Below are 14,843 nucleotides of genomic sequence, written 5' to 3' on the forward strand. Positions count from 1 at the left end.
ATCCACAATACTTCCCTCTAGGTTCTCTTCAAAGATCTGTGGATCATCACCACGTCTCTCTTGTCTTTTCTATCACCTTCTTTTCAAATTTTGCCTCTAGTTTAGCATTTTTTCCAGCTTCGTCTTTAATGCTTCACACTCCTCTTCTGTGAAGCATATAATTTATCATATACAAAAGGCCTCAATCAGATATCCTCTCAAAAATAATAAGCTTCCAGCAGCTTTTCCATAGTTATCTTCAGTTTCTTCTCCTTTTAGGTTTTTCTATCATAGCATTAACAGACAAGCTGTGTTTTCACTTAGCCTTAAATTCACAACTTGAAGGAGGAAAAAAAAACTCCTTAAATTCACAGTTTTGAAGAGGGAAAAAACACCCTGATCATAGAGATTTCTATTGTGTTTGATAGCCTTCATTACTTTTTTTCCTTGAGCTTAGATCAGTTCTGCCATCTAATTGTCATTTGGCAGCTTAACTGTCCATCAGCACAGATGAAAGGCAGGGATCTATCTAATATAAAGCATGAGGAGAGCACCCACCACTCCTTTCATTTCCAAAAGACAAACTAAACAGTCAAAAAACCCACAACAAATTATCTTACTGGCAAAAACCAAAGTTTTGCATCTTCTTCGTTCAATCATTGTTTCTTATATAATTTCTAATGCTCTTCTATGTCTTCTGGTCTACACCAACCATTTTAAGTTCAGCCAGTTTTTGCAGGGACATTTAGAGCTTCCATATCTTATGTTAAAACAACTATAAATCCTCCTTCTAATGAAGGGTATACCTTTATTAAATAATAGAATAATGGATTTATCATATATAAAAAAAAATCAATCCACAGCAAGTATTTACAGGATAATTCCAGATCCCACTGTTTTGCTTCATTAGACTTGATGTGGACAAAAAAAAAAAATGGAAGAGCAGCATATGGAGAGAGACTAAAATTGCATATCATATCTCTGTGCTATATCAGCACGAGCTAAACAAAACACATCAATAACAGTCAACAGTTGTAGTCTGGACCATCTGGACACATAGGCCCATAGTAGCAAGGATGTATTAAAATATTTTCATCTCCCTATTCTCCCTCAGGAATGAAGGATTACATGCAGCAGCTCAGGTTTTGCTGAAAGGCGAGATTCCTTTACCTACAAGCACAGCATGTCTATGATAGTTATTTAATTAAGGGATCCCTTAAGCAAGGGTGTGCAATGGCTAGGCAAAATACTTATCCCTAAGTGGGTGTGACAGAAAGTCACAACAGAAAAGAAAATAGCGTCTACACATGTATTTCCTTGTTATACTAAATACTGACTTTAAATTTTCTCTTAATTAAAACAATCCAATATTTCCACTTATCCAGTGCACCATCTCCTTCCCAAGTTACAACATCAAATCTTGATCAGTGAAGTCCTCTAAAATTACCATGATTTTCTTTTTATGCTATTGATTCCTAATTATGGAAAAAAATTTTCTCCCTCTGCTCTCCTGGTTTTGTACATCTGCCTTGCTTCCAACCAAGCACTAATAAGTAGTTCAACTGCTGGCAGCTTCTGCAATCACTTCCAAACAACCTTGCATATTTCCAGGCAGCATTGCGTTAGTGGGAGCTGGAAAACAGGAGGCAGTCAGGATAGAGGAATGAACTACACTGGAAATTCTTCTGAAGTAGGTGGAAGAAAAGGAAAGCAATACTCAGAGTGAAACTGGAAACTTTCATGCAGACACTACCTGCACCACATAATAGCATTAAACAGAACAAGTTGTATTTGACCATCCCTATCCCATATTCCATTCATTATTCATTCAGGAAAGCTTTACAGTTCTGATGAGCAGCAAGAGGAACTTCGGGAGCATAATGAAGATGAGAGGTAAACAAAAATAGTAATTATTCTCCATGCAGAACATGTGTGGTTATTTTTGATCCACCCCTCTCACCATCCACCTCTCCCAGACACACACACACACACACACACACACACTCTTAAATGTTTTTATTGCTATTTATCACCTGAAGAACTTGACTTTTCTGGAAAATTATGTTGCATGTTGGAGTCAGAAATGAGCTCGACATCTTAAACAAGGTCATGGAATTCCACTTCAGAAATTATCAAGTACTATGAAGATCCAACATTCATGGAATGCCACAGAGCTATTCCAGCCCTGAAATAGCACAAGGGACGACTTCTGACCCTTTATCAGTTGGTACAGTCCTCAGACATGTTTGGATACCTGTTACAGCCGCAGTAAGAAAAAGTGAGCCAACAGATGTTATACATTTTTCCCTGACTTTGATGATTTATTTTCTGTACCCTCTTAGATACAAGTCACGGCAGAAGGCAACTTCCTGAAGTAAAATTATTCTGAAAATGACTGCACAGGGCTGGAACTAATTCGTTTTCCTCACTATAATGCTTGACAGACTGAATCAGCCGTGTTCATCCTAATAGGAAGCAAGCTCAATAATGTTCAGTATTATGTTTTTACTACACCCAAGCAGTATATTCTCTCTAAGAGTCACTCTTTAGTTTTCCTTTGAGATTTTGCCAGTAGAGGTGGAGATGCAGCAGTATTGGGTGACCAAAATGCAATACATACACATAATAACTACAAAAGTAAACTTGTGGGTTCCTCTATAGCCTGTAGTTCATACAAACAGTATGCCTGCCCATGTCTGAATAAAATAGGAAATACTCCATAGCGCACACTGAAACAAAACACTGCCCAAACTTGGAAGCATCTATTTAAATGCTACAATTGTTTCTTAGCTACAGTCCCTTCCAGAAGTCTTGCTATTTCATATTTATATCACAGGCATGGAATAGGAAAGAACTGTGTTCTCATAGAAAAGCCATCAGAGTTCAGCTCAAGCTGATGCTGAGCACAGACCATAGTGGAAACCAGGGCACTGCTCAGCGTGTTGGGCAGATGGAGTGAGCTCTAGCGAGCCTGTGTTATGAGAATCTCTGCCATTTGCTTCACAGCAAAACTACACAAGTGCTCAGCCATGAATACTGGCAATTACATGATGAAACTATGATCCAGAATCTGTTTTCTCTTTCATTTTTCAAATTCTCAAGTAACACGCACATTATCCATCTTCAAAGCTTGTGATCAGCATTCTTTACACGTTCTCTTTTTCTCTATAGGCCATAGAAATGACAATAAAACATGCCTGCAATGTCACCTTCACAGTGCTTACAATTGAGCAGGGAGATGGTAAAGTTTAAGTTCAAGAATAACTGTATTTCTCAGCTCTCACAGAGTGTACAGAACTCTGGTAAATTCACAAACAATTCAGAATAAGCTTCTGAAGTTAAATGAAAAAGATGACCAAACTTTTCAACAGTTTGTGCAGGGTCTAAAACAAGTACATAAATTGGGTGTTTAAGGTGCTCTGAACATCTCTATACTTCAAACTTCCTCACATAGTTTATAAAGCTCTGTGAGATGTCAACAAAGATCTCAAACGATTGCTTTTATTTTCAGCTTTCACACCTATTGAATTATGTATCTGAAGAACAATAGACTCTCTTCCCTACATTCAACATCTTCGAGGCTCTAAACCTCTTTATTTATGCTTTATTAAGCATTCAGTTACAAATTACTGCAGTTGACATGGAATATTTCATTCCCTTATTACAAATATCTCCACAAGTTTTGTCTCAGTCACATTATTACCTATAATAGACTACAGCCAAAATAGTGGTCTAGATACCTATGTTGGAAATATACTGAAAAAAATTGTATTTAAAGACTTAATAAACTGATATCAGCTCAAGTATTTCAAGGTGCTGATCATTTGTAGTTCCTATAATTTAATCATCAGTTGCAAAGAGGTATCTCAGGGCTTTTGAAAAACAGACTGCCAGATGCTCAAACAGTTCTGTGTTTGTACATCATCTACCACACTTAACATGTGATCCCTAACTACTACTTGAAGAATTATAACAAATCCAGATGACAAGATGCTAGAAAAAAAACATTTGAATATAAGTAGGACCAGATTCATCTCATTCTGCTTAAGAAACCTCAATTACCAGTGCTATCAACCTAAGCTAGCAATAAAAATACTTAACGGAGGCACTTCTAGAAAGCAACTCAGATTACCTGAGGAAGAAGGAGAATGAAGGGCGAAAACAAACATGAAAAACAAGACACCATACCTACGTATATGAAGTCTTTCCAAATCTCTCTCCTTTAAAATTGAGCAAGAGAAGTTTTAAAATTAACTATTTTTCACTAATATGTTAGCCAACAATATTTACTAAGGTACTGCTCTCTAACTGTCAAACTACGAAACATGACATGGAGTTCAGAAATTACTATAAATTACTGAGAATGGAGAAAAAAAAACCAAAACAGATTATTCTTTCATTTTACTGAATGGAAAACAACCTTTCCTAACTATTAAAGTAACTGATGAGGTCCAGGCTGGCTAAATTACACATTGATTGTAGAGTAAGATTCTGCCCTTGAGCTGTGCATTTAGCTCTAGCAATCCCATTGGTGGGAATTACGAATGTACTCCCCAGCTCCATAGGCTGTCTGTCATTGTCACACCTACTGAAAGAGGGACATGGAGTTCCTGTTTCATAACTGTCAGTGTACAAAGTATATTCACGTAATTACAACTTCTGATGCCCAAATAGCCATTTAAACCATTACTTGTATTTCACTTTGAATGATTTCCTAGTTTAGCCATATAGTTAAAGTTTCAGAAAAGAGTTGTTTGAATTCTAATTTACACAGATTCTTGTAGCCACAAGAACTTTCCATTTTTCATCAAAAATAAACCACAAATGAGTGCAAAGTCTGTCTTAGTCTTTAGACATTATAAATGAATTTAAGTATGTGAACTTAGGACATTTTTACCTTAGGACCTCCTACGGGTTAAGACTAAAAACAAGCTAATCCACACTACTCAGTAAGTTATGCTCCACAACATTCCCAACCTAGATTTCAGCCTCAGCCTCACACACAGGTAGGCAGGTAGGCAGTAACCTCTATTACAGACAGCAGCTTCATCAAGCCACATGGTTCTGATGAATACATTTTACCATAATGTACGCTACCAAAGGCATTCCTTAAACACATTCTTTAAAGCAGAATAAACATTATTTAAAATCAAAATTGGATTCTCTATATATTTATATTTTTGAACTTACCTTGCCAACTAATCTTGGAAATGGTGGTCTTTGATTTTCTGGAATTAATATTGGAGTTGCCAGAATAGCCCTTTTTTGTCTTGGAATTCCAAGGTTGCCTTCTATCTTAAACATTTCCTAAAAAAAAAAAAAAAAAAAAAAAAAAAAATTACAATGACTTTCAACATAACACTCAGTTGTTATTTCCACTCCCTGTATCTTTAGGTAAAATTAAGATGAACTAACAGGCTTTATATTACAGTTTCCAATGATGAGTGATAACACAGCAAACTACTTAAAACTGTAGGTTTATTTTACTTATGAAAGTGTAGACAATCCACATTCATTTTGTATTCCTATAGACTAAAACTCAGAGGACTGCTTCAATCATAAATTTTAAACAAGGTTTAGCTGACCTCAAATACTAGCATGGGACCTTTAAGAAACCCTACTTTAAATGTTTTACATATTTTTTCTATTATCACATGTGAAGTTGCATCTACACTTGGTCACTCCTCAGTCCACGCTCTCCAGCAAACAGAACTCAGAGGTGATTTTCCAAGACAGTCCCCAGCTGCTGATGTCTCAGACCAAACACTTGTAAGCTAAAAGTAAACAACATACAACAAAGCCCAGGCATAACTCAGAATATCATCTAATAGGTTTCTTTTACATGGGGAAAACTTCACACTACCATATCTGAAAGAAAAGAAATGGAAATGGTTCATACACAAGCTGCCTTTTTCCCCCCACTACATTTTCTGGACTGTTCAGATCTAGAGGAGCTTCCAGCAATTCAGCACTTCATGTGTACTTTCCAATGTCTTCCAGCTCCTTGAAGCCCTATCCAATATATCTCTGCCTTCCCTCCCAACCTTCTCTCTGATCTTCTCAGTGCCCAAAGTGCAGTTTCCCAGAAGCTGACCTCTCCTGTTTCTTATCCTATACTTTCTGCAGATCTCTACCTTCAGATACCAAGGTCAGAACCAACCTTTCCCCATCTCCCAGAGCTCTCACTTTGATACAGGCCCCTTTCTAAAAGAAACATCACAACTTGCACTGTTTGGAGAGTGAATTTTGAAACTGGAAAAGGTTCAGATCACCACTGTTTGTTCAGACAGTTGTGAGTTTTGTGAACCAAATCACAGGTTGAATGAATCGTCTGATTTTGGGAAGATAATTACATCATACCATGCAATTTTCCTTGTTTTCTCAATGCAGTGAATTTTCTAATCAGTTCTGGAATTCAAGTTGTTGTTTTAATAACACCACTTTACCATCTAAGGACAGCTTCATCTTGATGCTGTATTGTTATAAAAAGGCAAAAACGAATGGGTTTTCTCAATGACACAATCTGAACGTCAGTTAGGAACTCCTTAGGCTGCTGCTGCTGCCATCTGCATAAGAGCCTCCCACCTACACTCCCACACAGCGTATCATCATCAAGCACTGCTTTACATCTATGAGCTTCAGCGTGACTTCGTAAATTTGGTGACAAACAGTAACAAGGAAAGCAAGTCTTCGTCTGTCATCTTTAGCTATGATAAAGTCAAAGAGAAGTGAGAACGACTCTGCCAGTTTTCATAACCTTTAGGGGCTCACCCTGATTTGGAGTTCCCATCTGTCCCAAAGGCTTTGCCACTTCTCTTTAATCTTTCAGCTTAAGGCCACTTGGGTCCCTATTTTTGTCTTTCAATCCCTCTCCCAAAAGAACTTCCCCTAATAAAAATTCATGAGAAAGTTCAAGATAAAAACACATGACATGTCAAATAAAAGGAGCTGAATTCTGTCCAGAGGCAAACACGCAGAGCAGTAAGCTTTCAAAATCACTCACACTGTAAACACAGCAGACAGTTTGGCTGGCACGTATCTGTGACGTTGCTAAGAAGAGCAAGAATAAATGACTAGCAGTATGTCTAGGAAGAAATATCAGCTCCTTCGATTACCAGCAGCAGTGCAGAACTGATCAGAGATCTGACTTGTGGTAATTCCTATATTCAAGGCTACCCATCTGCTCAAGAATGTGTAAGGATGACCTCTCAGATGCATCATCACTGGAAAGGAGGCACACTTAGATTCACATCTCTTTGTATCATGTTTCTGCTTATGCTTATCTGTGGAGTAAAAGGAATTTTCAGGCTGCTTAATACCTAGACCTCTCAAAATTTGGTAGTCACAAATCCATGAGCAATTAATTCACCACTTTTTCATGAGTCAGTTACCCTTACACATGTGCAGAAGGTCCAAAATTGAATACACTCTCACTTTTTCTTCCATTGAGACAACACTGCAGTCATTAATACAAAGAAGCCAAGTTTCAAGGAGAACAGCAGGAAGAAAAGGCTTCGGGCATCCAAGTTCAGATTTCTGAGTAGGACTTCGGAACAAAATTATATTTTTTAAATGCAATTAGTTTTTTGCAATGAAAAGAAAGCTTTTGGAGATTGAACAAAGAAATGTAAGAACTTCTGCAGAGTACATTTCATACTATTTATTCTTCAGAACACACTGATTTTTTTTAAATACTTCTTGATGAATTTTCTCTAATTCATCATTCCCTGGTATCTAACACAGCAACATGGCTGATTAAACGAGTACCAAAAAGCATCACTATAGAACATGTTCAAACAGGAAGAAAGAAGCAAAAGTATTTTACCAATGAATTTAATAACTCAATACCTTAATAACTGTTTGTGGTTATCATAAGAATTTGTTTGGAAAAAAAAAAAGATTTTGCTTAATGCCAAGCAGCTGGCAACTGATGGCTTGAACCTCAATCAGTATATAAAGCAGAAAGCAAGAAATTGAAATATACATGCACGTAGCACCTGATTCAAAAATCAAAACTCTGAAGAGGTTCCCATTGGAGGATAGCCATCCTGCTTACATAAGCTTTTTTACTGAATTTGCTTAAGTTTTTTGAATACATTATATTAAAATTAAGAAAATACATACACTTCATAATAATAAACACATGCATTTCTAAAAAGAATGCATTGAAAGTAAAAATTCTGTTTCTCTGCTTGTAAATTTTTTAAAACAAAAATAAAGTGGTAAGATTTCTCTATCTGTACTATTTAATTTCTTTGTCAGACCCATGATCACTATGTTCCAGCTCCTTTTTTCCTGATTAGAATCCAACTGTCATTTCCTTATCCAACGCACTATTTCATAACTAGCTTTTTAGACTCTATTTTTCATTTCATTGTATTTCTTTTCCAGTCATGATTTCAATACTTAAAACAGCAATAGTTCAGAACCAAAGAGCTGATTTCACCGGCAACAAACCTTGATTTCCTGTTTGTGTTAAGCAAGCAACAAACATAGCTAAATTTTAGAAAAATGAGTTGGCCCAGTGAAAACGTCACTTCAAATTTCCTCATTTCCTTTGAGAATTCACCAGTTTGGTATTTTGTTGTTGTTTTTTCTTTAATGTTTTTGCTAGGGGCTCTCGGGATCATTGCTATTCTTGAATATTTGAATGAATGGCACAGTTGCTACTTGGCAGCAGGTACCATTACTTTCAGCGAAGCAAATTTCATTAAAACTTCATGAGAATAAGGTGGCTGAATACTTATTGATTTGTCACAATAAGGGTTGGAAGCATCACTGGAGTGGCAATCTGTAACACACTAACTATGCTGACCAGAAAAAAAAGTGTTGAATTTCTACCATTTATTGCTTTTAGATAATAAGCTTGATGGCCTAAAATGGGGACAATCCAAAGTTCCACTACAAAAAATAAACAAGTACGAATGGATGCTCATTGTAAGAAAATTTTTTGTGGTATTCAGTGGTATATTAATTTTTCTCCTAAATAGTATTGCATAAGATTGAACTAAAACTGTGTGCAGATCAACTTAAAAGAAATCATTTTTATGCTGAAATTCCAGACTTGTGCTCTAATCTTCATTCAGTGAAGAGTGCTTTGTATCTTATTTCCATCATCAGATCTGTTATTAGCAGTATAATGGTTAATGATTTCTAAATATTCAAAAATATTTCCTTGTGTTTTCAACAATACAAAAAAAAAAGTGCACTAATAATTCCTCACAAGTTAAAGAACCACTGTTTAAGTGAATAGTTAACCTCATAAATAAAACTGAGATCTGTAAAGGTCCACAGTAAATACAGAAACATCTGCTCAGAAATATTTTGTCCTCAATGACTGCAAATGCCAGCCTGAAAACAAACAAACAAACAAACAAACTTCAAAAGAACAAATCCAGCCAAAATCTGCTAAGAATACTCAGTTACTTCAGAGCATGTAAGCTTCCAGGCTCATGAATTATGGTCAGATATGATATATGAGTAAGGGAAACTGTTTAGGAAACTTGATTTGTGTGGGTATTTTTACCATTTTATAAGGACTGCTCTGAAAGCAATACTCCCTATGCTGGCCCACAACACTGGAGGCAGATGGTGGTGGTATAGCAGTACAGGCTGAACCTTCCCACCACTATTTCATTCCAGTCTGTTATCCTGCAATAGAGGGCAGCAGAGAGGCAGTCTGACAGAATGGCATCCAACACAGAAGTGTGGATGAAGCAAAGGTGGGACACTGAATTCCTCCATGCAGAAAACACTGTAATCGCTGACATTCATTCCTATTTGCTGAATGTTTATAGAGATCAAACAGTGGATGTGAGCACAGTGAGCGGTGCCTTTTAGCAGTGGCAGCAACAACATAAAAGACAAAACACATTCCAGATGGGCACACATAGCTGTCACACCACGAACTGAAGAGCACCTCAATCAGCTCATCCACAGAAATCAGTGGATTATGACCAGGGAACTGTGTATGGAGGCAAATATTGCTTCAGTGCATTCTAAGTGATGGTGACAACATCAGGATAAAGCAAAGTTTGCACCAGGTGAGTCCAATGAATGATCATACAAGAACAGAAGGAAAATCATATGCAAGTTTTTCAGGACCCATTGCGCCAACATGAGGTTGCAGTTTCCTGAATCACATCTTTACTGGTGATGAGACATGGTGTCCCTGTTAAGAGCCAGAGACAAAATGGCAGTCCAGGGAGTGGCAGGACTTTAATTCCCCAAAGAAAAAATTTAAGATGCAGACCTTATCAGATACAATGATGTGTACTGCCTTTCAGGACAGGAAAGGTGTGACCCTTCTAGATTTCCTAGGCCTGGACAAACCATTAACTCTGACCACTGCATTGCAGCACTAAGCTGAAGGCTCAAACTCCCAGAGTCAGGCCAGAGTAGTAGACAACCTTTCTCTTGCAACACTGTAACAACAAGCTCCATACCAGTTTGAAGACCATGGAACAACCAGCAATTTTGCCTATACTGTTCTACTCCATGCATTGCGTAGTCCAGATGCAGTGGCACCTTCCAGCTTCCATCTATTCAGACAGATGAAAGATGGATTGCATGGGCAACATCTTCCCAGCAATGCTGTCATAGGAGCTGTGAAATGGTGATTACCTTTGCTGGTGCCAATTTTTACAAGCACTACATGGAGACTCTTGTTCATTGCTGGCAAACATGCATAACTAATGGTGGTAAACTATTCTGAAAAACAGTGTTTTGTCACTGAGAAGTTTCTTTATCCAACAGTGTTATTATGCTCTTTGTAGCTGATGTAGTTTTGATGGAAGTAAATAGGAGGCATTACTTTTGGAGTGACTGGCGTAATTGTTAGATAAACAGGGAGGCAGATCCTTATAAGGCCTAGTCAGTACACCCATTAACTTCACAGAGACTTGATTATCTCAGACTAGATCTTTGCTACTGCATTCAGCAAGCTGTGCTACAGCTATTTCTATCGGATGGAGGTTACTTGATCTACAGGAGTCGAGAACACTAAGAAAAAGTTGAACTATTGTTGGAAACATTTGGCAATGCATAAATCACAACTATTTTAATGCTAATTTGTTCTAAAGTATTTTTGCAATGCATGTGACAAATAATGTAAACTATTGTGGAGACAAATCTGAAATTCAGCTTTGTGAAATGATACATTCCGTTATCACCTTGAACCTCAGCAGTATCTTTTGTGGCGAAAGAGTCCTGTTTCCATTCAAGCATAAGTTTTATTCACCTTCATCCCTGCCTCATTCTGTATCAGGAAAAACATTTTCTAAGATGATAATGGAATGAATGCCATTAACTTTCCCTTCTGTACACATTAACCACAAGAGTTACCTGTTCCAAGAATACAAAACTGATGATCAAGTGTTATATATTTATTTTAAATTAACAATCCAAACTTTTCTTGTCATCATTTAGTGGGTGTTACTTGCACTTTGAGCCATATATAACCCCTCTTCTTCAGGAAATTTCATACTGGTTCCACACTGCTCATTAAATATAACGAGATACCCCTTATACATAAGCAATCAAACAAGCTCTGACTGACTGCATCTGTCAAAAACATTGCAGATATGGGCTTAAGGAAAGAGACAGTGTCTGACCTATGCCTCAGTCTTCACCACAGCACACTAACAACACCACTTATTACCACTAAAAATACTCTTCTCCCCATTTGTACTGCGCTTACACCAGTTGCAAAGCAAACAAATCAGACGGCTCTTATAGCAGAAAAATAATAAGACGTCTCAACCTTCAGCAGCTTAAGTAAATGTAACATACATAAGGAAAACAATTGCCAAGCTATACAACCTGAAGTAAAACTGCCCTGTAATGAAATTTTACCTTGAAAACAGGTGGGTTTCTTTTAATTATTGCTGTTCTTCATTTTGTTTTATTTTTCATGAAAGTGTCACCCACTGAACTAAGAAATCATACTGCAGCTGAAGACAGTATTAAACATACTGGCGTTCTGTAGTAATTAAAACCTTTAATGAATCTGATCCTCCTGAAACTCAACTAAAACCACGTGGAAAATTAATTGCACAGCATGGACACAAAGCCTTAGCTTCTTTTAATATTCCTATCCACTAAGCAGTTTTTTTCCATCTATATTATAAGAACTCATGATGCAAATCTTCTTCTTAGTTCAACAAGCTTCCAGGATGTTGAAGATACCCTAATTTCCAGAGTGAGAAAAACGATATAGAAAACACATCTTGATTCTAAGGCACAATAAGTGAATCAGCGATGAACAGAAGCCTATATAAGGTCACAAAAGCTGTAGATCAAACTAATGTAAACAAAAATTTGGAACAGCATGAGCAGCTATGAGCAAGTTGCTTCATGTTTCAGTATCAGAGTATAAGAACAATTCCTAATAAAGAAATTTTATTTCTTACAAGAAATAAGTGCTGTTCATAGCAGAAATAGTTCTATCTTGGAAAAGCAGGATTCTATCTCTTGCTGCAGGGCAGCGAGCTATAAGTATGTGGAAGAAAACTAACATTTTATTCCCATGTTCTGGATTGCACAAAAGCTCTGAAATCCATTGCATTATAACAGTGATGCACAAAAGCAATTTCATCATACCCTAAAGCAATAATATTGTATGTTAAAATCATGTATACTGTTTAATAGATCTAGTAGCTGCAATCCCAGTCCCATACCTGAATGGGTCCATAAAGCACATTTCTCCCTATCCTCTCCAAGACTCCAAGCTGTGATTACAGTTCAAACCTTCTCAGCCTTGCTTCCTCAGCAGTTTTTTCAAGCTCTATTGCTACATATTTGTTATCTCTGTTTCCCCATCATCTCCATTCCCTCAACAGCCTGTAATATAAATCAAAAGTCATTGATTATTTACCCTATTATTCTCCAAACTGTGTGATCTCTCTATTCTTCCAGAACACCTCCTGCAATCCCAAATCCCATCTCCCCCACTTTACTGCACTCCAGGTGGCAGTGTAATTCTGCCAATCCTGTATTCCCATTGGAAAATGTTCATCATTTCACATTCATTTTGAATTTGTTTCTCTTGAACCTTGATCATACAATCCTACCCAAATGTAGCAATCTAAAATTTGTATTTTTGTTTACCAGAATGTCTTTTAATTTTATATATATTCTTAAATCTCTTCCTTCATCAGCATCCTTCTTGGCATTACACCTCCAAAACCTTCCTATTTCACCCATCTTCACCAGTCCCTCACAGAAAGCACAGTCAGTATCAGAACTTCAGAAATCCTAGTAGATTTTAGGAACGTTTCTGGTGCAGGTCCTTCAACTCATTCAACGCAAGAAAAGTAACAGCAATTCCTTATCATGTCCCTTTATTTTACCCCCTGACTTTCTCTTTTAAAAAGCAGACATGATGTGCATGAAGTACTACAGAGAAGAATAGACGTATATGAAATAGATTAGACCTGAAGAAACCCCACATGCAATTTCACAAAATCTAGAAAAAACGTAAAAAAACGTCCAGAACGTAACCACTGAATTTATGTTCTACAGTCCTACTCCGTACATTTTGGCAAGCTGAACTATGCGTGTGCAGTCAGTTGAGCACACCCAGATTAATTATAGTCCTTGCACAGCATGGATTACCTACAGGAGATTTGGTCCAGTGTACTACAAAAAAAATGTGCCAGTTACCTTATGCTGAAAAATGAGACATGTTTTAATTAAGAATCGAAGAAGTCTGTTTCTTCTTGCAATAATCAAGGGTTATTTATCGGGGAGGGAGTTTGAATACTTTCCATTAATACTGAATTTAAGCTGAAATGCCCACAACAATTTCTTCCTCCACTCCATTAGATCAGAGTTGTATTGAATACCAGCAAAAATAATACATTATATGACATTGCAATGCAGGAATGCATTATGTTGAGATCACAGATCTGCCCAACAATTCTCAAAAAAAAGCTAGATATATTCTATCAGTCTTTACTATGCATGCATGGTGCTCTACAGAGCTGGCAGTCTTTTTATGCTTTTCCCATACAGGAGCTGCCAGACTGACAAATGGAGTGGTAGTCTTTGATGAAGACAAAATGCCCACTTAGATCTGGGCTAAGGGAAAACTCCTCATTCACCAAACTAAATTTGAAATTTGGACGAAATGTTAGTACATTAATCCACTTCACAGCTTGGTCTAGCTACTCAGAACAAATTAATTAGCAGGCATTAACCAAGTGCAAAGAGCCAAAATGGTAGTGTATTAATCCACTTCACAATTTGGGTTGTATTTTCACTCTTCAATACAAATGAATTAACAGACAGTAAGTGTCTGATACCAGAAGCTTAATTCTGTTCTGTGATACAAGCAAGGGACTCTGGTGTAGCATCTTTTAGACAATACATCTTAATACCTCAGTGGTATTGGCATTGGAACAGTATGGAATGTTGACTGCAGTTGTTAAGAATAAAAATACAAGACCCAAGCATCCCCTGTATTATTTGATTCTACCACAGTGGCCTAATTAAAGTGATATGACAATGCCATTAGTTCTAAATCAGTGATAAGTCTGGACAATCTCAAAGACCTACACAATATTACTGAAGAAGACAGCACGTAGTTCTGAGTTTGATGAGAGTTATTTAAAATTGACATTCAGAAAATAAACTTGTTTTTAAAAAAGTATGGCTACCATGACACTTCAGAGTCATTCAATAAAGTTTTCTTTCCAGACTTACATTCCACAGAACTTCTAATACACGCTAGCTAGAAATGACAAGGTTGCCTTGTAATTGCCATATCTGTTTGAGGTATGGGGAAATCAAAGATCAGCTTTTCTACAGGACACTTTCACAGTAAAAGCAAAAGATGCAAGAAGAAGGCTCTGACACAGTCTTGG

At 37.0% G+C, this 14,843-nt stretch overlaps 1 protein-coding gene across 2 annotated transcripts in view; it reads right to left on the reverse strand.

The window, feature by feature from the left end:
- Positions 1-14,843, reverse strand: part of CDH13 (cadherin 13) — a 433,519-nt gene that overhangs the window by 249,396 nt on the left and 169,280 nt on the right. For both annotated transcript variants that reach the window (XM_042876979.1, XM_042876978.1), the window contains exon 4: positions 5,170-5,286. In XM_042876979.1, coding sequence (XP_042732913.1) covers positions 5,170-5,286 — 117 coding nt within the window. The remainder of the gene's footprint in view (positions 1-5,169; positions 5,287-14,843) is intronic.

This window comes from Lagopus leucura, unplaced genomic scaffold, assembly GCF_019238085.1.
Source record: "Lagopus leucura isolate 7727_CA_CO unplaced genomic scaffold, USGS_WTPT01 Super-Scaffold_100017, whole genome shotgun sequence".
Lineage (NCBI taxonomy): Eukaryota > Metazoa > Chordata > Aves > Galliformes > Phasianidae > Lagopus > Lagopus leucura.